The sequence below is a fragment of the Neomonachus schauinslandi genome, chromosome 5 (genome assembly GCF_002201575.2).
Source record: "Neomonachus schauinslandi chromosome 5, ASM220157v2, whole genome shotgun sequence".
Classification (NCBI taxonomy): domain Eukaryota; kingdom Metazoa; phylum Chordata; class Mammalia; order Carnivora; family Phocidae; genus Neomonachus; species Neomonachus schauinslandi.
This window is the reverse complement of record NC_058407.1, coordinates 76,938,161-76,963,367: the sequence shown is the minus strand read 5'-3', so window position 1 is coordinate 76,963,367 and position 25,207 is coordinate 76,938,161. Positions and strand designations below refer to the sequence as shown.

The window sequence follows — 25,207 nt, the reverse complement described above, 5'->3', positions numbered from 1 at the left end:
GCACATGATAACACTTAGAACACCAGCAGAATTGTCCTTAGAAACATTTCTCACCTGCTCTGTTGGTTCCTTCAGGGTTCTGTCATGGTCCCCAGCAACAATGGTCCAGAAGAGAGGATTATTTTTCCTGGAGAAAGAACAAGGACAAAAGTTTGACATGAAGAGACATTTTTCACCATTTGATCTAACCCCATGTGGCTCTACCAACAGGCACTGAGTTTAGCTGAGCCAGATGTCTTACCCACTCCCCTGTCGGTACCTTTGTGTGATCTACTTGCTGGGAAGGTACACACCTCCTGAGCTACCTGAAGAGTTCTTAGTTATGTATCCTGCCACCTTCTTTTGGCCATAAAATGTCTTTGGAGCCCCTACCAAATATCACCAAAGGCTAGTTTTAAGTTGAGAAGGAAAAAAGAAAGTACAGCTTACTTTAATTTCACAGTGATGTTAAGAACACACGAAAAAAAAGGGGTGCCTGGGTGGCTCAGTCAGTTAAGCATCCAACTTCAGTTCAAGTTATGATCTCAGGGTCCTGGGATTGAGCCCCACATTGGGCTCCTCACTCAGTGGGGAGATTTCTTATCCTTCTCGCTCTCCTCCACCAACTCATGCCCTCTCTCTCTCTCCTTCTCTCAAATAAATAAAATCTTAAAAAAAAGAATATATGAAAAAAACCCTACATTCAAAATGAGGTAGCTTCTGGCCTGTTTTACTGTTCAAAGTATCCAAACATTATCTTACAGGGATACATCTCAAGTTGTTATCTTTTATCAAACCACCATAATTAATGGAACAGAAGTTAAAAAAAAAATGTATCAGTTAACAAAACAGGTAAAACTCACCCATGGTGTTACTTTGGAAGTGGGGGGTGCTGATGATTGCAAGAGGCATAAGGAGGCTGCTGGGTGTTGGCAGTATTTCGTTTCGTGATGTGGGCACTGGTTCCAGGGGTGCTCCCTGTGTGCAAATTCTTCTAACTATAAACCTGAGATTTGCACACTTTTGATGTACTTCAAATGGATGTTTAAAAAAAAAAACCCTGAAATCAACATCCATTAATCTACCACATCAAGATTTCCAGCTGAAGAAATATCTGAGGAAAGAGTCCCTCAATTGTCAGAGATACTCTGTGACCTCAGCTTGGAGATTCTTTAATTTTTCAAACCTGTTTCCTTAGAAAAGATAAAGTTACTGAAATTATTTTTCAGTGCACTTTATTCATAGAAGTTTCTTAATACATGTAGGCTTCTTCTCTTTAGTCATAAACATGCTCATTTCAATTCCTTGCATGAGGAGTCTGACTTATTCATGTGTTTCAATATGCCTTTATTAAGGGAGCCTACTCAGGTAAAGTACTTGGCAAGTACCTTGCAGATGGTAATGACTCCGTAATGGTAGCCATTATTGCTGTTATTACCTGCCATGCACCCTAACAGAAGGATTAAACTTTATTTTCAAAGTCACCCTCTAAATTATTACTTGGTAGTAAAGAAACTTATTTCTTAAAGCCACTCTACTCCTTTATATAGAGGATGGTGTGCACAATAAATTGAAATAACAAAAATCATGGTATAGTTGATAATGCAGATCACAACTTCTAGTGAAATTATAGGTGCACAGTCATCAAATATCCTTTAATTTGGTAGAGAGCACTGTGTAAAAAGCATATGACAGAGCAACACACATGTTATGAGGCAACAAAGCCCGAGTTTTTCCAATAATGGGATGATAGCTCAAAGTAGCAAGTGGTAGTTTTCTCCATCCTATCTGGCCCCTTGCTTGCAACCAAGTTTCATTTCTTATAACCTTAGGGTTTTATCCCCCCATCCAACAATGGGACATCCAACATGGGACACTTCTGCTTTGGGAGAAGAAAGGATCACTGCTGAACTATAGGAAAAAAGTAGCTGACATGGAAAAAAATTAGGTTTGAGACAAAGATTCCAACGTATAACTGCAAAGTGAATTTAGTCCTCTGAAGGGAGTTAAAAATCCCAAATGAGCACAAAGACCAGTGTGGAACAGCAAAAGAACAACACCAGTTTTCCCTAAATTTGGGAAAACATTACCTGGGAACTGATTACAAACACAAAATCCTCAGGCCCCATGTCAGACTTACAGATTCAGAAAACTTCCAGGTGATTCTGGTATATGCTAAAGTTTGAGAACAAATATTAAGAGCGACCAGTCCCAGGCAAGTCATGGGAGGTGGTACGATGTTGCTGTTGGTTATCCTTTATGTCTTTGGAGTGCTACCCAACGAGGTCAGATAGCCTGGCACCTAGTGACCTTCAGCAAAAATGAGGTCTAACTCAGCTCCCAGACCTTGCATGTCTCCCCAGCTGGCTTATCCCACGTGGCGAACTTCCCTTATCAATGGATTTGGATACGCGGAAGCCCCTTTCAATGGAGGATGGAGCCCTGATGTCTACCAGGTCGATGAAGAAGAGGCCGGGATAAACAAATCCATGAAGGAAGCAGTTGCAGAGTTCCCACAAAGGCAGGGCATGAGTGGAACATCCTGCTTTTGTTACTCCGACCTATCAAACACTTCTGGTGTAAAGAGCCATACACTGCAAGGAAAGGCTTCAAAAAGACATTTCTTTTGGTGAAAGAAGTTAGGCAACTACAAAGAAGAGTTAAAAAATTAGTCCCAAAGACATTTGCCATATCACTGTAAATAGAAAGCACAATGTCTTGTGCAAAAAAAATCATTAAAAAATATATGTGGTATATAAAAATACTATAAACTATATGCCTGTGTGCTTAAATGTTAGTGGAAAATCTGATAATTAAGACATTCTTAGTATTGATCGCTTCTAAAGAGGAGGAATGGATTCATGAAATGGAGACAGTTTAGATTTTTCTTGATAACTTTCTTAACTGCCTATTCCCGCAAGCATTACTTTTATAAAAATTTTTTTTAAGCTTTTTATTTATTTGACAGAGAGAGTGAGGGAGTACAAGCAGGGGGAGAGGCAGAGGGAGAGGGAGAAGCAGACTCCCCACTGAGCAGGGAGCCCAATGCGGAGCTCTATCTCAGGACCCTGAGATCATGACCTGAGCCAAAGACTGACTGAGCCACCCGGGCACCCCATAAAAATCTTTTTTTTTTTTTTTTAAGAAATCAAGAAATCACTGATGAAATTGCATACAAATTCCTTTTGTGGTCAACTTAAATAGTTCACAAACATTTACGGCTGATTGTATTTAATAATCTCAACTGACTCATCAAGTTGAATATCCACCTTATGATAAGAATAGATGATTCTATTTGACAAGGGAATCTGCCAAAACTTCTGTGCCTCAAGCTTCAATATTAATATTTGTCTTCTCCAATACATTATTTTTTTACTAATTAATCAGCTACTATTGAGGCTTCTTTTCCATGATACATAAAAATGAATTCTGATAGAATTACTATAAAGTGGGCATCTCCAAGGGAGGGAAGGCCTAGAGTGAATGATATGGTATTAGACTGAGTTGGAAACAACCACACGAACTCATGTTTAGCTTAATGTAGATACAGAAAGAAGGTTTATAAAATGGATTCATGTGCATGGCTATATTTTCTAGTTCTGTCTGCTGAGAGGACCTAGTACAATAACACCCTAGGACCAACTAGTACACCGGCCACTGAGATCTTAATTTCTCATACCATTCTCCAATAAAATAAACCAGGGCTCATTGGAGAAATGACTGATTCCAGGACTGAGCAGAGAAGATATAAGATAAACCTGGATCATTCTTTAGTGTCACAAATGGACACACACAGAAGACACTGAAAGAACGGACACTGGTCAAACCTGGAACAATTTGAGCAACAGAATGTTAGTATTTTATGTAGTATTATGTAGTATTTTAAAATAAATATGCCCGAGTCCATGCTGATATAAACAAATTATTTAACAAATAGAGAAGAGACATCTTCCATACAGAAAAATTTCCAACAATTTACATAAATACTCTCCACTCAGGAGGTGGAGCTTATACCCAACGTCTCAAGTGTCATCCACACTAAGTGACTTGCTTCCAAAGGGTAAGGGTGGAAAGAAGGAAAATGTAACTTTATGATGGAGACATTCGGCAAATACCACCTCAGCCAGTACTCAAGGTTAACATCATCAGTGATAAGTCATGTTGATAATACATAACCTTAAAATGATATAATAAGAATGGCATATTACCGATACGGTTTTCCTCCTCCAAAACCATAATCCCAGTAAAACCATGAGGAAATATCAGACAAACTCCAATTGAGGGACCTTCTACAAAATAACAGATGAGTACTCCTCAAAACTGGGAAGATCATCAAAAACAAGGCAAGTCTGTGATACTCAGAGCCAAGAGGAGCCTTATGTGACATGCTGACTAAATGTAATATGCTATCCTGACTGGCAAAGAAAACAGCAACCACAACAACATCTGGAGACAGGAGCAAGTATAGTGTGTTTGAAGAACGGGGCTGGTCCACTGTGAGCAAGCACAGCAGTGGTCCAGTTGGAGTCAGATAGACAGGAAGTGGTTCTTGATCATGGCTGTACTTTGGAATCATCTGAGGAGTTAAAAAAAAAAAAATACCAGCATCCAGAACTCACCAACAGGTGACTGACTTAGGTAGTCTGGACTGAAAACGAATTAATTACAGTTACACACAGTCACATGGCTTATCTATATAACATGAGGATAAGAGCAAGACACAAAAAATATAAACTACAATTCTTTTACATTATCAAAACCAAGCAACATCAAACAATATGCTTGTTTTAGGGATTCACAGATGTTAAAATAAAAAAAAGGAAAGGCATCATAAATACAAAATTTAGCATAGTGTGTACCTCTTGGTAGGGGCACTAAAAGGGTCTTAAGTGTAAAGATTCTTCCTAAACTGAATGGCAGGGATACATATGTACATTAACTATTCTTTAGACTACATATATTATGTACATTTTTTTATATCATGGCATAATTCATAATTTGAAAACATTGAAAAAGTTAACCAAAATTTTAGTTCACTAGTAGTCCACTGACCAAGGTGGTAGATTATCCTACTGTGCTCTCCACGGTTGTGAACCACACTTTAAGAAAGACAACACTAAATCAATCCAGGGGAAGTTGCACTGCATGGTGAGGCATCTGGAATTACTGACAAACAATATAACGGTGAGCACTTAGCTTAAAGATGAAATTAAAGGACAATGTGAGAGAGGTCTTCAGGTATACGAAGCACTGTATGTGAAAGAAGAAACAGACTTAGTTCTTGTGTTCTGGAACTCCAGTAAATTTAGAACAATAGCTTTCTGCTACAGAGAAGCAGACTTGTGATCAACATAATAATCAGAGATTGCCATAAATGGGATGAGCAATTTCAAGGTTTGATTAACATTTTCCACGCTGACATTGTTTAAATAGAGGCTAGATTGCTATGTAGAAAATCACCGAAAGATTCCTGCTTTAAAATTAGTCCAGATGACTTTAGTAGTTAGACAATTATACTTATATCCTAGGCACGGTCTATAAATACATGTATGAACTACATTATTAAAATATCATCAGTTTCACTCACGATTGCACACAGTGGGCTGCAGTCAGAATCCAAGTGGGGTTGAGGATGGCCCCTCCACACTGGTGACTACCTAGAAACTTCACACCCACCTGCCATGGCCAGCAGTGGGGGCAGGCTTCTTCACCCTCTACAATTCTTCTGGAAAGCCACTGGAGACTAAATGGAGGGATGCCACAGATGCCTACAGCAAAGAAGATGAAACTAATGACCCATCCAACTGAAATAATGAAGAACAAACACCTCCCTCCAATGGCTTGCAATAGCCAACAGAAGTAATTCAGAAATACCAGATGAGCTTTATAAAAATGTCAACTCCCAAGACCCCACATCTGAGGAACTGGATTTTAAAAGCTTGCCTAGGTGACTCTGCTAAGCAATTGGGTTTTTAGTTATTGGTGTACAGAATAATATTTAGTCATGCATTTAATAAATATTTTAGTGCTTTGTATTGCCAGGCACTGTTCTAGATATTGGTGTTCTAGATATTGGTGATCAGTCAACAGAACAGACAAAAATCTTGGCCCTCATGGAACTTATATTCTAGTAGGAAATTTTTGTTAGTTAACAGAGCATGCAAGGTTCTTCATTATATATCTTTCTTCCCTCACTCTCATGGTATGAAACCATTTAGTCCTCAAACATGCCAAATGCACTCAGACATCCAAATGCCTGTCTCTTGTCTGTAATACTGCTGGACTTAGCTCAAGTGCTCTTTCTTCGTGGAGCCTCCTCTGACTTACCCATAAGAGGCAGACATTCTCTCCTATTACAGCTCCCTGTACTACTTTCTATTATAGCCCATCAACTAGACCATATTCAATACATGCATATAGAACAATGAAAGATCATAATTTTTGACCAGATACTTCGGATTACAAGTTAAAATTTGCCAGAGTGTGCTAAAATGAAATAAAACAAAAACTTTTGTTTTCTCCCTTTGCCCAAAAATGCATAATCATATTAAATACAGAGTCTAGGGAAGTATTTTAAATATTAAGTTTGCACAGGAATAGATGAGGACAAAGGATTGCTCTCTGTACCCCTTTCTTCCAATCATAAAGCTTATTTCATCTTCCCTCTATTTATGATTCTATATTCAAACCCAAACAAGATTCTGGAAGTTTCATGGACCTAAAATTCATTCTTCTTCACTGAGGAATTATAGCAATGTAAAATGAGGCTTTCCAAAGAAGAAAGATTAAACACATAGTAACCACATGACCATCAACTCATCATATGGAATAGCTTTTGCAGAAGATACGGGATTGATTTTGGGGGGTGATGTTGATCCAACTTGGTTTAAAGAGTCTATAGAGGAAAGATTTTTTCAATTGAAAATATTTAAAGTAGTCCATACCCGTTGACCCTACTTGCTTACCCTGGAGTCAATCATAAAACCACTCTCATGTTGATTTCACTAATACTACCTTTCCAGTGCTAAATGCCAGATCCCATACATGTGATTTATTATATATTTCTTAACATTCCTCTTGTATCTGACTCTTAAGCATTTCTTCCTTCCTTGGCTTCATGAAATCACTCTCTTGATCTTCTTGATACATCTATGGCCATCTCCTCTCAATTTCAGACTTTTTTTTTCAAGATCCTATCCTTCAGCTGAAAGATATTCCACAAGGTACATTTATAACCCTATTACTATTCATTTGCTTACATATGACTTCCACATTTCTCTCTTCAATCTAAGTCTATTTTTCTGAATTCTAGAGCTAGGACTGCTAGCTTTCTGCATCTGGATCTCCCACAAGCTCATAAAAATCCACTTGTCTCAAATGGAACCAATTGATTTCAACAGTGAACATGGTCTTGTTATGCTTCTCTGTATCATTTAGTGGCTCTACCATCCATCTTTCCTCTAAAGCTAGAATCCTAAAAATCATGCTGGAATGTTTCTCCTTCATATATTACCTTTGCCACAATATATCTAATCAGGGAATAGATCTAGAATAAATTCTTACAATGACTTCTTCACTAGTCTCCTGGCATGTAAATTTACACCTAATCTCCGTCTTCCATATTACTACCAAGGTTTGAATTCTGGCTCCACCTCTTGGCAGCTATGCATCTTTGAGAAAGGCTACTCAACTTCTCTGAACCTCTTGTCCCTCATCTGTGAAAAGGAGAGCAATGTATAAACCTCTTACGTTTGTAAGGAGGAATAAAGGTCATAATGCACGAGAAATGTTTAGTTGATACCTGGTAGAGAGCAAGTAATCAATAAATGTTAGCTAATATCTAACATTGAATGCCCTGAATCCATCATGATCTAACTCTTGCCTTTTCTATCATTCTCTCCAAAACTTGAACAATGTCGAATTATTTGCAGCTTTTTGTACATCACCCATTCTCTTCCACAGTAGGGTCTTTGCAGATTATATTCCTTTATGTCTAGGTAAATGCTGCTTTGTTTTCTAGAATGACTGGAAAACTATTAGTCCTTCAAAACCCTGAAACATCCCCAAACAGAACTAGTCGATCTCATTTCTGAATTCCATTCTTTCATCTAAATTATCTACTTTTCATATTAGGAGCTTAGAGTCTCTTTTGATCATTTAGTGGATGTAGTTTCTTGGCTTCATCTGAGGTTCTTGGGAAAGCACAGATTCCTGGGCCCTATCACAATCTATAGAATCTAAATCTTCAGGGGTGGGCACAGGAAACTGTATTTTTACTTTGCCACCAAGGTGATTCAAGCACCCTAATTTTAGGTACACATTGCTAAGCGATCTTCTGTACAACTGTTTTCACAAGCAAAAATCACTACTGTGCAAGCACTTATACTCACCTGAGAGCACAAAGGTGAATCTAGCCTTGAAGCCCTGGAAGGTATTTTCACCATCACTTTTAAAATGAATCACCAGCATGTAATTAGAACTGAATACTGGAGTAGGGTTCAAGATTCCACAAAGCTTATCTGTCAAAGTTTTAGGGAAGTTTGATTTACAGTTATAATTTAAAAAAAAAATCAAAACAGGGGTAAAACATTATCTGATTAATTTTTTCCCAGCAATTCTGGTTTTCTTCAACTTTGGTTTTAGGCACACCTTTCCATTTCATGTGGGAATTGAACACTAGTTTCAAGATAACTATGTATTCTAATTTTATCTCACAGAAGAACACTCTATAGATAGGGTAAAACATCTGATTTTTAGTATGTATAGAAACTTCAATTGATTAATGTACACAATGAGAAGAGGCAAGTTAAAATCCCAAACTTGGTATTCCTCTTTCCAAACAGAACATGGCTGCGCTTTATGTGAATAAGTAACACCTGTGATCTGCTGCACCCAAAGCCCACCCTATACAGGTCCCGTTCTGCTGGATGAGGGGACTGTGCCTTCACTCACCTGCCTTGAATATCCAAACAAACATTCCCAAACCACCTATATTCCTGCTCTCTGACCCACACCAACACTTAGCTAAGGGACAGATAGTAGGCATCAAGTAAATGGCTGCACAATGAGAAGGGAACATTTTTTAGACTCAGTACACTGGTAGGTCAGAAATGAAAGTATATTTGAAGTTTTGGTTCCAAAAATGAACTTTTAAGACTCAAGCAGAAATTATAGCTTCGGTTACTTCCTTTAGTTACTTTTCTTGGACATAAAAATATCAGCAATTGAAGAGATTTACACAGAAAGGAGTTAAAAAAATTACCTTCAATAACTGCCAAAAATGTACTCAGTGTTACTGTGGGAAAAGTTCACCTTCCAAATATTCTGAAACATTCTCTGCATTTTGCATGTTTCTGTTAAAAAACCTTACTGGTGAATCCATTGTTGGCTCATGGGTTAAAGCTAAGGTTTTCTGACACATGAGCTTCCAGAATAAGAAATCCCTGTTCCCATTTGACTTTGTGGCACCCAAGGAGGCCAATCAGTGTTGCAACCACTCTCGTGCTTTTTAGATGGAACATTACCCACCTAACTCGTGCTCCTCTTCAGGATCACCATAAATCACAACAGCGTCATAAACACAGTTTTGGCTAAATTCAGTGATAAAGTCCTCAAATTCCAACTGTACAAATTGGGAACATAACCAGAAAAGTGGTCAAGGAACAGAAGAGATAAACTTTAAAAGCTTCCCTCTGCACATGAAAAGGTCCTCAGTTACCCCCTCCTATTCCACTGATAGAAGTGTAAGTCATTGCAGCCTCTTTGGAGAGCAATTTGGCAATAACTAGGAGGTTAAAATGTACAAACCCTTTGACACAAAGCCCACCTCTGGGAATTATGTACCTCCATATGTGCCCAAAAACACTGACACAGGAACGTACTAGCATTGTTGGTATGGACAAAGACTGGAAACCCACTAAATGTCTGTTAATAGGGAACTGGCTTCAGAAATTATGGAATATCACACAACATAATTTTGTGCAGTTGTTAAAAAGAGCTCTGTGGACTCATTTGGAAAGATTTTTGGGATATGAGTAGAAAAAGCACTGCTAAGCAATATAAATATATGCATGTTTGTAAGGGCTCAGAATCTCTCTCTAGGGATACTTGAGATACTTAACCAGTGTTCGCCACTAGGAGGCAGGATGGGAATTAGAGAAGGGGGGCATACTTTTCAGTGCATTCTCTCTTCAACTACTGAAACGTTTCCAACAACATATATAGATCCATACATAGAGCCATATATATATGGCAAACAGAAGCTCCTAGCCATAGTGGCTGTTTCCTAGTCCGAATGAAGTGAGTTCTGCCTAACCAACACAGCTAAGCTCTCGAAGTGTATAGAGCTTCCATAGTTGCTTACCTTTATAATGGGTTTCTCTGGAGAATGACTGAAGCAATGACACCTTACATTCGTGGGATACAAGTCAGGATAATCGACAGAGTGAATTGTCCCTCCTTCCACTGGTGCAGCCACACTCCCATAGCCTGAACCTGGGGACGTGTCAGGGAACGCCAAAGTGAAGGGCCAGAGGCATTCCCTCTTCCTTACCCCCATCTCCAATAAAAACGTCAGGGAATTAGCTATTTGAGGTACCTGCTCCTGAGTTCTTCCATACAGCAGTAAAGGTCAGCTCAAAGCTGTTGCCACTGTTTCCTGTCCTAGAAACGCATGTAACTGTGGCCTCATTGGTCTCTGTCAGCAATGATGAGGGCAACAGACCTCCACAGACCTTACCTTAAAAGGCAAAGAGATTGAAATAGCATTAAAATGGCAGAAATTTATATGTGTTTTCCTAATATTATCTTCCGGGAACTCTGCTCTCAACACACCGAACTATTTAGTGGTTAATTTTCCCACACTCTCTGTGTCAATGGTTTTATATTCCATTTGCTTTCTCAAGCTCAATCTCCCATGCCTAAATTCTACTCATCCTTCAGGGCCCCACTCAAAGTCCAGTTCTCATAAACTTCCCAAATACCCACTGAGATAAGAGTACCTTTTCTGAACCACCACAGTTCATTTCCTATACTATGTCATTTCCCACTTTATGGTACACCTTTAGTTAACTCATTGAACTGCAATTTCATTAGAGCAGAGACTGTTTTTACTCTCTATATATGTAGGGCTTGATATAGTATCTGACATGTAGTTGATTCTTAACAAACGATTGGTTGAAAGAATGGTTACTAGGTAAATAGCAGGCCTGAAGTGTGAAATCATTTAGTCAACGAATATTATGACCCTTAGCACAATACCTTATCTATAGCATCTTGTCAATTTGTGAAGAAATAATTTTCCTTACCACTGGCCTGTGCTGGAGACCAAGGTCTATATCGGCTCTAGAGACTATCAAGATGCTTAACACGTTTCAGTTAAAGTTATTAATTATGCTTACAGTTTATAAGAGGTATTCCATAAATGACCTGAAAGGATCTACTGTCATGAGAGAAAAGAACATTATAAAACAATGTGAAATTCAGTGTGTACAGTTAATACATATAAATGAATACACAGCATCTCAAAATGGTAACAGCACTTATCTCTAGGTGGCAGGATTACTAACAGTTTACATTTTCTTCCATTCACTCATCTGTCTTTACCAAATTTGGCAAACATGCACCCACTTTTGTGATTAAAAAAAAACAAAAAAGTAGATATTGCCTTGAAAGGAAGTTTCGGATAGTCATGAGATCAATGTTATTGAACTTGAGAAGGGAATAGAGAAAGCTCAGTCAATATGCCGGTCATCGGTTCCTCTCCTACCACACGCACCTAACCCCTTCCAGAAAGGGACAGTACAGAAGATGTCCTAGGGGCAGAAATCTAACTTCAGGTCCCTCTGCACATCTTTCGTTGTTTAGATACTCTAACATGACAAGTAAAAATAAATGTAACATACGTACTAATAAGCACTCCATTGCTTGATTGTAAAGATATATAGTCATGGTCACATCCAACTTGATTTGGTATGTCTAAGCTTGTAAATTTTATCAGGATAATTTTATCTTCTGGTACCATTATTCTCCACATACATAAGCTAGATAGGGGAGGGTGGAGAAAGCATAATAAATGGCACAGTCAAGTGTGACAAATAAGATCTAGTATCTGGGCTTTAGCTCATAACTCACCAATAACAAAATTTTAAAGGCTATTAGAAGATAAAGGGCAATGGAAATCCTTATGTGAGAATAATTTGTTTATGCTCAAATTGCCGGCATTTATCCAACAAATAAAGGGGTTAATTAGAGAATCACCAGAAACCACCCTTTAACTTTCATTCAGTTATAAAATGCTAGAATTTTGATCTATACATTGAAAAACCTAAGATTCATCTCTTTGTTCTGAGTTAATAGTCTAATTGAAAATTCATAATGCGCACCCAGAAGTTGAATTATGGATCATGAATTATGGATTGACTATGCTGCACATGTTAACTCTAACCAGTCACATCCTTCAAGGTCAGCCTGGGTCACGGTCCCTGCGGTTGCCATGTCATCTCTCTAACTCCTGGTAAGGTCAGCTGTGACCTTTTATTAACATCTTTAGAAACATGTCTAAACATCCTGAAAGTAGTCTTACATGATTTAACACATAATCCTCTACCTTTATTTCCCTTCATGAATTCATATTATTAAAGAAAAGGAAGCCCAGCAGACCATAAATCCTTAGCGTCTTTCATGTCTCACATTCATCTGAGTGCAAAGCAATCGTGCCTGGAATCTAACACGTCAGAACAAACTTCTAAAACTGACAGTCTTTATCAACCACCTTAGACCTGTTAACAGTCTCACTGCCCTCGAAGAATACTGTTTAGGACCGCAGGAGTTATCAACTTCTTAATGCCCAGTTTCTAAAGACCAAACGCAATAATTCTTACTAAATATCTCCTCCCTAACCAGAAACTCCCTGCTTTGCTTTTTCAAGTCCATCATCTTGAACATTGATGTAAAAAAAAAGGCTGCCTAAAATATTATTAAAAATCACTCTTTAAGCACTTCAATTTAGAAAGCAATATGCTGTCTAGATTATAAAGCTCCCCCTTTTTTTTAGGCACTTCAACTGAGAAGGCACTCCACACCTATCATCGTTCTTGAGATTCATTATACCCCTCTGAAGTGAGCAGGGAGAAAGTACTCCCCCTCCTCCAAATAAGAAAACTGTTGTGATATTAAAAGACTCATCACACCTCACACATAGTAGGAAATACACTTTGGGTTTTATGGCTTCAAAGGCAAGTAATTTCTCCTGTTCATCCAATTTTCTACTTCAAAACCTCTACCTCAGAGACAGGAAACAGATTTCAAATCACCTGATTTATTGTTAGTGACTGCTGTGTTAGAAAGGATTCTGAGGTCTAGTCAAGCTAAGTGAGAAAGGGGGACCAAAATTAAGCATAGATTTACCCATTCAAATATTTACGGAGCATTATTATATGCCAGGCACTGTTCTAGGTCCTAAGAAATGCAAGGTTTTTCATGGGCCTGGAAGGAGGGAGACCACCTGAGTGTCGTGTATCTGCCATGTCAGAGAATTTAGGTACCGCCTAGCAGAATAAAGATAAGCTTGGAGAAACTAACTCCTTGTTCCTTCTTCACATAATCTGTTTCTACCTTACCTTTAATTAACTCCATCTGGAATTAATCCTACCATTCTCAAGGCTGCTTAGCATAATGGGGAAATCACTAAGTATGCAAATTGACTCCGTATCTTATTACATTTCTAAAGCACATTTTTTCCCCACATTTGAACATTCTAAAAATCAGAAGGATCTTACAATGGAGTCTTACAGTTCTGTTAGACTTAGATGGAAACAATTCTTCCAGAAAGAAATTATCTTTGGTCAGTCACCTAGGAGCACTATCAACGGCATGCTACTTAATTTTTCTGCTTGAGGTGTTTCAGACTATACTGGTGGTGGACATTTTGGACAACAGACCTGCATAAGTATTAGTCTTTGATTCAGATTCTCAGAGAAGATTTTTACCCCTCCCTACACCCAGTGTCAAGGTTGAGGCATGTAACTTTTCACGTGGGTGTGCCTATGCCTTGTTTAGCCTTAGACTGAAGATATAGCCTTTGGTGTCCTGTCTTTTTTTTTTTTTTTTTTTTAAGATTTTATTTATTTGACACAGAGAGAGAGAGAGAGAGCACAAGCAGGGGGAGCGGCAGGCAGAGGGAGAGGGAGAAGCAGGCTCTCCGCTGAGCAGGGAGCCCGATGCGGGGCTCGATCCCAGAACCCTGGGACCGTGACCTGAGCCAAAGGCAGCCGCTTAACTGACTGAGCCACCCAGGCGCCCCTGGTGTCCTGTCTTTATATGGCGATCTCCTAATCTTGGGTATTTTTTCTTTCTTTATTGATACATAAAATAACAATGAATTCTACAACCAGTTTGTTTTAGATGTACTGAAATACAGTATAAATTCATGCTAATACTGTGTTGTGAAGTTGCTGAAAGTCTTCTTATTCAGCTCTTGTTGACTCCTTATTTTAGTCCTTACATGCTATTACAAATCTTAACTATTTAATCTCAACTTCATCCTCTAAACTTAAAGCAACTAAAACCTTACAAGTACTAAGAGGATATCTAGTGTAAATTTATTTAACTTTCCTATAGGTAACCTGCAATTTTTTTGTTGCTTTCCCAGGAAAGTAATTATTCATTTTTTTTTTTCAAAGCTAAACCTTCTTTACTGGTTGCATTCTCATGAAACTTCATGTATTTTATACATTTCTCTTGACTCATCTCCCTTACGCTCTCTTCTCCTCATGAGCACAGTTAAGCCTAACCCATCCCTCCCCCAAACAAAACAAAAAACCCCTGCTTCTCTCAAAACCTGTCCTACTACCCAAAAACCACAGTCCCATCTTCCTCTTTCCCTTCACTGTTAACTGTCTTTCTCATCAAAAACAATGGCAGCTCCATCCCTCCAACAGGTCAAAAACCCTCACGTTAATCATAACGTTCTCACTCTTATAACCCACATTTTCAACTCACTATCAAATCCTGTGGATCTACCACTTTTCACCACCTCTACTGTTACAAACCTGGTCCCAAGCCACCATGCTTACTTGGACTATTGCAGTAACTAGTCTTTCAGCTCTTGGTCTTTCCTATCTAATGTCTATTTTCAATACAACAGCCGAAGTGATCCTTTTTAAATATGTCAGATCATGTTCCTCATCTGCTCAACATCCTCCAATGGCTACACATCTTACAGTAAAATCCAATGACCGTATGTCCTGTAAGTTTGATCATGCCAACCACGACCACTTCCCCCCTCTCACTTAGCTCTAGCACTCTGATCCAACTGTTCCCCAAACATACCAAAAGTTTCCCTCCCTCGAACATGCCATTCCTTCTGCAAAGAATGTTCCTTCCCAAGGTGACCCATATGATTCCCTCCCTCATTTTATTCAACTCTTTGTTCAAATACCATCTTTCTAGTGAGGTTTTCCCTGACTACCTTCTCTAATATTGCACAACCATCTCTGTGTTTTTCTGCATAGCCCTTACCACTTACTTTTATTTATAACATGATTTGTATTACCCCCTTCTCCACTTTCCACCTTGCCCCACAAAGGAAGTATTTTTGTCCATTTCATTCACTGCTGTATTTCTAGCACCTAAAATAGTGCCTGACACATCTTAAAGCTTTGATAAAAATGTTTTGACTACTTGGTGAAGGAAAGATACCAAGTCTTCAACAATCGCTTAGCCAATTATGAACATAGCTCCTGATCCTATAATCCTACTGAATTAGCCGCGAAATTTTGAACTGCCATATCCAATGGCATTTTATCTGACCTCATTTTGACTTCTGCAATATCTAACACTAATAACCCCTTTTGCCTTGAAAGTCTTTCTTGCAGAAATCTCTTCAATACTTCATTGTCTAAGTTGAATTGCAAGTTCTCTGTGTTTGAGGGTGAACTGGCTGCCATCTGCAATCTCTTAACCTAATGTATCAATGTTTTCTAGAATTTCACCCATAGCCATCCATGCTCTTCTCAAATACCTACTTATAAAGGAAACTCATTACTCCTGAGGAAGGCCAGTAAGTCTCAGAGATCTCTCAAGTTAGAAACTACTTTATTTGGATTAAAATCTGCTTCCTCCTAATATCTGTAGTGGCTCCTCAGATTAAGTTCCTTCCTCATCTCAAGTCTTCTTTGGATCAAAATCACTCCTGCTTCCTTCTACCATATCTCCCAAGATATTGTTTCAAATTTCTCCCCATCTTAGCCATTGTCCTTCAGATAATTTCAAGCTTATCAATGTCCCTCTCTAAAGATTGTACCTGGAGACCCCTCCCAACTACCCCCTGCCCAGGACTCTAATAAAATAGGACTCTCACTCTCACTCTAGATGCTATTTTTCTAAAAGTTTAAGAAAAGATGGCAAAGGCCTAATTGGTATTATATTATTAGTAGGTTGATGCACAGAAAGTCAACTTAGACTTTTAAGCCATTTAAATATGGGCTTCAATTAAGCCATATCATTCCCTCTCTATACTTATAACAAGTATTTACAGTCATGATACATTCATTTTATAAATTATAATCTTGCCACCATCTTAGCTTCCCATTGCTTATGGCAAAAAGTCTAAGCTTCTTCTCATAGAATTTAAGGTGATCTACAGTTAAGACCTAACCAGCCTTTTTATCTTCATTGTCTACCGCTACACTAGTTCTATTTATGCTAAGATCCATCTGCCCTGTGATACACGTTGTCCAAACAACTGTAATAATCTCCACCTCCCTGACATTGCTTACACATAATTCCCTCTGCCTGGCATGATCTGTTGAAATCTCCTAGGTACTAGAGCTACAAAAGACTTCATGAGCTACAAAACTAACTATCCCCCAATGCCTAGTTTCAATACCACCCCCTTCACTAACGCATTCCTACCCCTTCTCTCTCAACCATAGTATGTATGAACACACATACTGGACAAACCACTGCAATTGGAATTAGTCTCTGCATTTTCTATAATACCACCTTACACCTGGGTAGTGTGGATTATAAAACTTATTTGATCATGTTTTACAGTATAGTTCTTTTTATCCAGCTCTTTCTTCTTTCCAGATTATAAACTCACAGAACTGTGATCTAACCTTTGCATAGCTTTCAATGCTCATACAAGATTTAAAGTTAATTTACAACAGTTGAGGAAGTGAAGTACTTGCAAAACTTATTTCTAAAGCTTAAAGATATCTTTAGACATAAAGGGGACAGGTTATGTAGAAAAAAAACTGAATAGAAAGCTACCAGGAGAGAATTTCCCTGTGCAGTAATGACAATTGAACAGAACACTTTCACTCTGATGCCCAAATGAGAGTGAGTGGTGAGCCTGCTCTAGTCAGAGGTAGCTCTGGTGTTCAGCTGGACCAGTCATGGTGGTGCTTCTCGAATCATCGGCGAGGTGGCTGATCGTGGACTACAGTGAGGGAGAGCTGGTGCGATGGAGAGAACACTAGGTTCTGATGCTCTGGTTCTTGTACTAAACTGCTTGTTCTTGTAAGTTACGTATCCTCACACCTCTCTACTCTGCAGCGGCTGCCCCCTGGGCATTCCTTGCATAGATGCTGCCCCTTTGCATGGCACACCTTCTGGTCCCTTGGGACTGAGCTCCTCAGATCTCTTCTCGGTGCTTTGACAGCTCTTGGAGCTTATCCACACTTTACCTTTTGTCACATCAGTCAATTTACTCCGTTGTCTTCCCAAATAACAGGAAAGTTCCTTGTGGACAGGTTTGGCATCTCTCGACCCACATTTGTTTTCCTAATCTAGATTTTAGCACTGCAAAACAAAAATAACTCTCCAAAGCCTCCCTTATTTTCCCCACTGTTCAATCTGACTGTGTACCATATGTCTTGAAATTCTGTTCATAGCTGAGGTAAATAATCAACTTTTTTCTACATTTTGAAAGCTTGTAGATCTCAGGGAACAGTGTTATTTGGAGAAAAGGGGAAGATTCATTACCCCCATTCCGAAGAGGACAGCTGTTCTCATAATTGGTATGTATCCAAGGTAGGAATGATTCTTGTGTTCCCCCCAAAATCTTTAAGAGCTATTTTTTGGCAATTTTATCTAGTATCTCAATTTCTTAACCTGATTAACATAAAAGTCTATATATTTCATCTGATATTTTCTGGTTGGCAAGTATTTGCTGACTGATATTTCTGATACCCACTAATACAAACCGTCAACACAAGTAGTATTAAGACTGGGGCTTGCCTGAATTGATGTATTCAGATATCCAACATTAACAGCATCTGAGATTGTTATGGGAATTTAGTGATTAATCCTTTCCTACTTATTTCTGCAATAATGGTAATATTTTGTTAAGTGTTGCCTAGAAGATGGAAAATAACTTCAGTGTCTTTAAACTTTTTCTACATAACCTGTCCCCTTTATGTCTAAAGATATCTTTAAGCTTTAGAAATAAGTTTTGCAAGTACTTCACTTCCTCAACTGTTGTAAATTAACTTTAAATCTTGTATGAGCATTGAAAGCTATGCAAAGGTTAGATCACAGTTCTGTGAGTTTATAATCTGGAAAGAAGAAAGAGCTGGATAAAAAGAACTATACTGTAAAACATGATCAAATAAGTTTTATAATCCACACTACCCAGGTGTAAGGTGGTATTATAGAAAATGCAGAGACTAATTCCAATTGCAGTGGTTTGTCCAGTATGTGTGTTCATACATACTATGGTTGAGAGAGAAGGGGTAGGAATGCGTTAGTGAAGGGGGTGGTATTGAAACTAGGCATTGGGGGATAGTTAGTTTTGTAGCTCATGAAGTCTTTTGTAGCTCTAGTACCTAGGAGATTTCAACAGATCATGCCAGGCAGAGGGAATTATGTGTAAGCAATGTCAGGGAGGTGGAGATTATTACAGTTGTTTGGACAACGTGTATCACAGGGCAGATGGATCTTAGCATAAATAGAACTAGTGTAGCGGTAGACAATGAAGATAAAAAGGCTGGTTAGGTCTTAACTGTAGATCACCTTAAATTCTATGAGAAGAAGCTTAGACTTTTTGCCATAAGCAATGGGAAGCTAAGATGGTGGCAAGATTATAATTTATAAAATGAATGTATCATGACTGTAAATACTTGTTATAAGTATAGAGAGGGAATGATATGGCTTAATTGAAGCCCATATTTAAATGGCTTAAAAGTCTAAGTTGACTTTCTGTGCATCAACCTACTAATAATATAATACCAATTAGGCCTTTGCCATCTTTTCTTAAACTTTTAGAAAAATAGCATCTAGAGTGAGAGTGAGAGTCCTATTTTATTAGAGTCCTGGGCAGGGGGTAGTTGGGAGGGGTCTCCAGGTACAATCTTTAGAGAGGGACATTGATAAGCTTGAAATTATCTGAAGGACAATGGCTAAGATGGGGAGAAATTTGAAACAATATCTTGGGAGATATGGTAGAAGGAAGCAGGAGTGATTTTGATCCAAAGAAGACTTGAGATGAGGAAGGAACTTAATCTGAGGAGCCACTACAGATATTAGGAGGAAGCAGATTTTAATCCAAATAAAGTAGTTTCTAACTTGAGAGATCTCTGAGACTTACTGGCCTTCCTCAGGAGTAATGAGTTTCCTTTATAAGTAGGTATTTGAGAAGAGCATGGATGGCTATGGGTGAAATTCTAGAAAACATTGATACATTAGGTTAAGAGATTGCAGATGGCAGCCAGTTCACCCTCAAACACAGAGAACTTGCAATTCAACTTAGACAATGAAGTATTGAAGAGATTTCTGCAAGAAAGACTTTCAAGGCAAAAGGGGTTATTAGTGTTAGATATTGCAGAAGTCAAAATGAGGTCAGATAAAATGCCATTGGATATGGCAGTTCAAAATTTCGCGGCTAATTCAGTAGGATTATAGGATCAGGAGCTATGTTCATAATTGGCTAAGCGATTGTTGAAGACTTGGTATCTTTCCTTCACCAAGTAGTCAAAACATTTTTATCAAAGCTTTAAGATGTGTCAGGCACTATTTTAGGTGCTAGAAATACAGCAGTGAATGAAATGGACAAAAATACTTCCTTTGTGGGGCAAGGTGGAAAGTGGAGAAGGGGGTAATACAAATCATGTTACTGTTGCCAAGTAAAATTAATAAAGGTGAATGGGAGAAATGGGAGAGGAGAAATGTATTTTTAGTGCTCTAAACTAGTTTAGAGGAAAAAGATATGTCAACTGGATAAATGAAGAAAGAGCCCTTTCTCAATGGTTATTTTTTAAATCTTATAAATTCAAAAAAAGGACCCACATCTCATAAAAATTTACATGAACATAAACTTGAAGATCCAGGTTATGTCCTAGTTTAGTTCAAGTTAAATTCAAAGATATCAGTTCTCAAGAACTTAGAGATTTAAGTTCATATACATCAGATTAGGAATTGAAAATCGACATATTCGTGCTTTTAGAGCCTAATTCTATTATATCTGCAACATATCAGAGTAACTACCTTTGAAATAAGCATGATCAATTTTTGATTTAGAATGAAAGGGTGAATTCACAGAAATTACACCTACCTGTGAATATGTTCTGAGTGATAAAATCTATCAACACAAACACCTTGGAGAAAATGCCCAGTGATGCCCCTCTATGGTTTGTTCTTAAAGAAGTCCAATCTCTGGTCCAACCAGCTCTCCAGGAAGTTATCCCAGCAAGGACCCAGATTCCACTGTCTCTTCTACAAACAAACGGACCTCCAGAGTCTCCCTTTCATAGGACAGAAAAAAACCTTGAAAATATTCACAAGTTAAAAATATTTTAGCAGGCCCACAAACAACAGTACTCATCTCAAAGAGAGAAGTAGTAGAGGCATAGATGCTCACTGGTTACTGTCCATCAATTTTTTTTTGGTCCATCTTTTTGTCTCTTCACCATTAGTTTCAGGGTACAGTCTTATTGCCTAGATGTAACTTCCTTCCGATCACTGCCTGCAATCTTGTCAAGCTAACGCTTAATTTCTCTCTTGCCCCTACTGGTTTGGAGAACAACCATGTACATTCCAAACCACTGGAAGGAGCAGGGAAAGTTTACGGGTGCAGTCTTCCACTCTAGTTTGTCACCTGGAATCGCTGGGAAAGACTGGGTCATATCTAAGCCTACAGCACCAGCGAATAGAGTCCCCAAGTTCATGCAATGGCTGAAGGCTCTGAGAAAAGAACAGAAGCCTAACTTTGTCCCAGAGGCTACATGTAAAGAATTGTTGGCTCTCAGACTAGAGGATAAAGAACCCATGATTTTATTTTTTTTTTAAGATTTTATTTATTTATTTGACAGAGAGAGAGAGAGCACGAGTAGGTAGAGTGGCAGGCAGAGGCAGAGGGAGAAGCAGCCTTCTCGCTGAGCAGGGAGCCCGATGCGGGGCTTGATCCCAGGACCCTGGGATCATGACCTGAGCCGAAGGCAGCCACTTAACCGACTGAGGCACTCAGGTACCCCGAACCCATGATGTTAGGATCCTTTCTTTAATAATCCTTCATAATCATGTGCTGCTTTGAGAACACGTGTCAATTCTGTGTCAGATTAAACCCTCTTCAAAAGGCACAGAATTGTTTGAGGGCTTAATCCAAAAAAGGATTGTCTCTCAAGGATGCAGATAGGAATAAAGCACTCTGTGTTCCAATTTAGAAAGTGGCATAATTCTAAATTTCTATCTCCTCCCTTCCAAACTCTTCCTGGTCCCTGTCCTGTTATCGCCTCCTACCCGCAACCCCTCTTCCCCAGAACAAAAGTCAAAATTTTTTCCAACAGATAATTTTAGGGAGCTTCCCACAGCAGTTCTAAACTGCCTGCTGGGGAAGAATAAAGACTGCCTGCTCCTCCAGTTTTTTTTTTTTTAAATGTCTTTACAAGTAAATTATCTTCTCCATCTAAAACCTAAAATGCCTGAGTTCACAAATTAGTCTCCCTTTCCCCTCTCTGTCTTGTGACGATCAGTCTTCTTGGTAAGTCGCTGTGTCAGCCTTGGGAGGTCATTCCCATGTTTTATCCAACAGTTACTATAGCTATGCCCTCTTTGGTCAATTTTGTGCAAGCATTGCATTCTGCATTAAAGGCTTTAAAAAAAAAATCACAATGTTTAACAAAAGGTGTAATGAAAAATAATTCACGCATAGACCTAATTAGCTTGCCAAAGTGCTTTTGCTTCCTTCCATTAGGTTGGAAATGTTGAAACCAGCTCTCCTGTCTTCCCTCCCTCCCTCTCTCCAAAAAGAAGCATGATAAAAAGATGAATAAAAAAATAATTTTGAAGCAGTAATTCTGCAAAAGCAGCTCATGGGGAAAGGCAGAATCCACTATCACCTACATGATACTGAATAACTGGGCTGGTTGATGCTTTTTACCTGGCAGGCATCTTTTTCTTCATCAGGAAAACTGGCACACATCATGGTCTTTCCCAGAAGAGGAAAGTTCATACCCTTGAGCACACTGTTACACATTCGGTCGTCCATGATGGCAAGTTCTACTTCTCGTAGGACGTTTGAATATTCTGATGCTGTGGAGACAGTCTGATAAGTTAGTCAACCATTGTCCTCACTGAAGTTTCCCCAAGAAGGAAAACTTCAGTCAATAAAGCAGTATTTGTGAAATTTATTGTAAAAAAAAAAATCACAATATTAAAGACAAGGAAGCTTAACCATTTTTACTACTTCCTGATTATCCCTTTACTGTATTCTTCTTCATTTGTCATAGTAACTGCTGGTTTTCTTTTTCTGACACACCTAACCAAAATGGGCAGCAGGAGAAGTTTTATGTAGAGCCTTAAGTGTAGTCATTTTTATGGGGAAGACATCCAGAAATTCTCACTGGATCATAACTCAGGGGAAAAAAACAAAGCAAAATAGGATAAATGTATTACTCATGGCCAGTAAAATTCCTGCTTCTCATGGGCAAAGAAACCTAGAAGAACTATTATTATATCCTTTTGATGCTGCTTACTCTCTGAGATCTTGCACCATCCACTAGTCATGCAAAGAATCCCTGCTTCAAATTTATCATCTCTATGGGGAAGACAGATTGGCTGAACAGCAGTTCCTGGAAAAACAACAATAACAGAAAATTATAAGATTCATAGATAGATAGGGCAAACTGAATATATTTGGAAAAGTGGCACCCAGTTGATTTCATAGCTTCTACACTTTCCCCCTAAATGTAATATTGACATATATCTTAAAAGTTTTCCCTTCTCATAAAAAACTATTTTGTATTTTTAGAAATTTAGAAAAATGCAGAAAAAGTAAAACAAGGAAGAACATAATCCAGTGTTATATGCACCACCATGATCCTCCAAAACTACTAACATTTTAGGGTAGACCCTTGTTCTTAAAGGATAGTTTTCCCTACAAGTAATTGAGTCCTACTATGTGGCAAGCCCTCTTCTAGACCTCAGTGAATAAGCAGAAAGATAAATCCCTTACATACAAGAGTGTGTGTTGGGGAAGCGGGCATGCAAACAATAAAAAAATTACTTATTTGGTTGTTAGGTGCTATCAGTCTGGAAAAATCTGAGTAGGGTAAAGAAGATCTGAAATCTGGAGGTTAGGGAGGATGGCCTGGGAAATGTAATTTTAAATATGATAGTTATGGCAAGTTTCATTGAGAAGATGACATTTGAGTAAAGCCTTGAAAAGCCAAGGGAAGGAACCATGCAGTTATCTGAGCAGAAAGCATTTGAAGAAGAATGGAAAGTCCCCACAGTGGGGTCATATCATATATGCTTGAGGAACAGTTGGCCAGAATGGCTGGAACAGATTAAGCAAAAAAATGTTTAGTGGGAAACACACACACACACACACACACAACAGATTAGATATAGCGCCAGGAGGACAGAGATGTCAACTGGTAAGAATACTGATTTCCATCTGAGTGGAATGAAGAACCACTGAAGTATTTTGAACAGAGTGACATAATATAACTTATTTCAAAAAGTATTACTCTGGTTGTTGGGCTAATAACAAACATTAGGCATGTAAAAGAGGAAGTTAAAGACAATTTAAGAGACTATGAAAATTAACCCAGGCAAGAAAGGATGGTAGCCTGGAACAGGATGCTAAGAGTAGAGAGCGTGAGGCAGAAGCAACAGGACCTATTTCGAACACACGAAGTTTGAGATGCCTATTAAGCCATCCAGGTGGATGACCAGTAGGCAGTTAGCTATACAACTCCTAGTAATCCCAGAAGCGTATGTAATATAAAGAAACCTGGGCTAGATAGTCAATATTTGGGATAGTCTTCACACAGATGGTGTTTAAAGCCTTAATCCTGAATGAGGACACTGAAGGAGTACGGACAGATAGAGAACAAGCACACCAACAATCAGAGGTCACAGAGAAGAGGCGGTATCATCACAGAAGACTAGCAAAGGGTGAAAAAAGAGGTGGAAGGCAAACCAAGGGGCTCCCAGAACTCAAGTGAAGAAAATGTTTCCAGGACAGTATGAGCAACTCTGTCAAAACTCCTTCAAGTAAGCTGAGGCTTGAGAATTTACCTCTGAATTCAACAACATGGAGGTCGGTGGCTGCGACAAGAGCAAATTTGGGCAAGTAGTAGGCATGAGAGTCTGATTGACTCGGGTGTCTAACAGATAGCTCAAACCTAATACATGCAATTATGAGAACTGAGGAGAGGAAATGAGCCTCCCTACCATAAAGGGAGCTTCATAGCTTTTCTATAAAGGGGAACAGAAAAATGGGGCAATAGTTTCTTTTGGTCACAGGTAATGGGAATGCCAGCATTAAACTTGAATGAAGGCTTGCTCATGATTACGGAGCCAATAATCAAACAGGTAAGTTTCCTTATTCCCTCACTTTATGTGGCATATTTCCCCTTCTTTTTTCCCCTACCTTTCAAAGCATCACCTGTCGGGAAGTCAGGGTTACATAGGAGACTCCAACCAGACTCTCCCATCCCCCATCCCTCCTCCCATGTAGGCTCCTTGCTTGACCAATTAAAGCTCTAGGTTCTTAAAGATCAATTTGATGCCTCAAAGGCAATGGCTTATTTCATTACCTGGCCAACTCATCTAGATTTGTGCTCTTTCATTGTGTGGGGCCACTGAACACTTTTCTTTTTTGCATTTTTAAAAAGGAGATTTTTAATATTCTTATCCAAAATGTTTAGATTACCTGTGCTGAGAGAGTGTCAGATATCTAGGCCACAATAATGACAGAAAGAAGTCTCTGAGAACATTTTCA

General features: G+C 38.7%; 1 protein-coding gene across 1 annotated transcript in view; it reads right to left on the bottom strand.

The window, feature by feature from the left end:
* OVCH1 (ovochymase 1) overlaps positions 1-25,207 on the bottom strand; it is a 75,574-nt gene that overhangs the window by 47,927 nt on the left and 2,440 nt on the right. The window contains exons 5-17 of the mRNA XM_044915211.1: positions 22,953-23,048; positions 22,358-22,509; positions 20,534-20,723; positions 17,524-17,558; positions 12,775-12,833; positions 11,887-12,020; positions 10,577-10,717; positions 10,343-10,473; positions 9,508-9,601; positions 8,370-8,498; positions 6,796-6,874; positions 5,567-5,767; positions 55-127 (exon numbers count right to left, since the gene is read on the bottom strand). Coding sequence (XP_044771146.1) covers positions 55-127; positions 5,567-5,767; positions 6,796-6,874; positions 8,370-8,498; positions 9,508-9,601; positions 10,343-10,473; positions 10,577-10,717; positions 11,887-12,020; positions 12,775-12,833; positions 17,524-17,558; positions 20,534-20,723; positions 22,358-22,509; positions 22,953-23,048 — 1,514 coding nt within the window. The remainder of the gene's footprint in view (positions 1-54; positions 128-5,566; positions 5,768-6,795; positions 6,875-8,369; positions 8,499-9,507; positions 9,602-10,342; positions 10,474-10,576; positions 10,718-11,886; positions 12,021-12,774; positions 12,834-17,523; positions 17,559-20,533; positions 20,724-22,357; positions 22,510-22,952; positions 23,049-25,207) is intronic.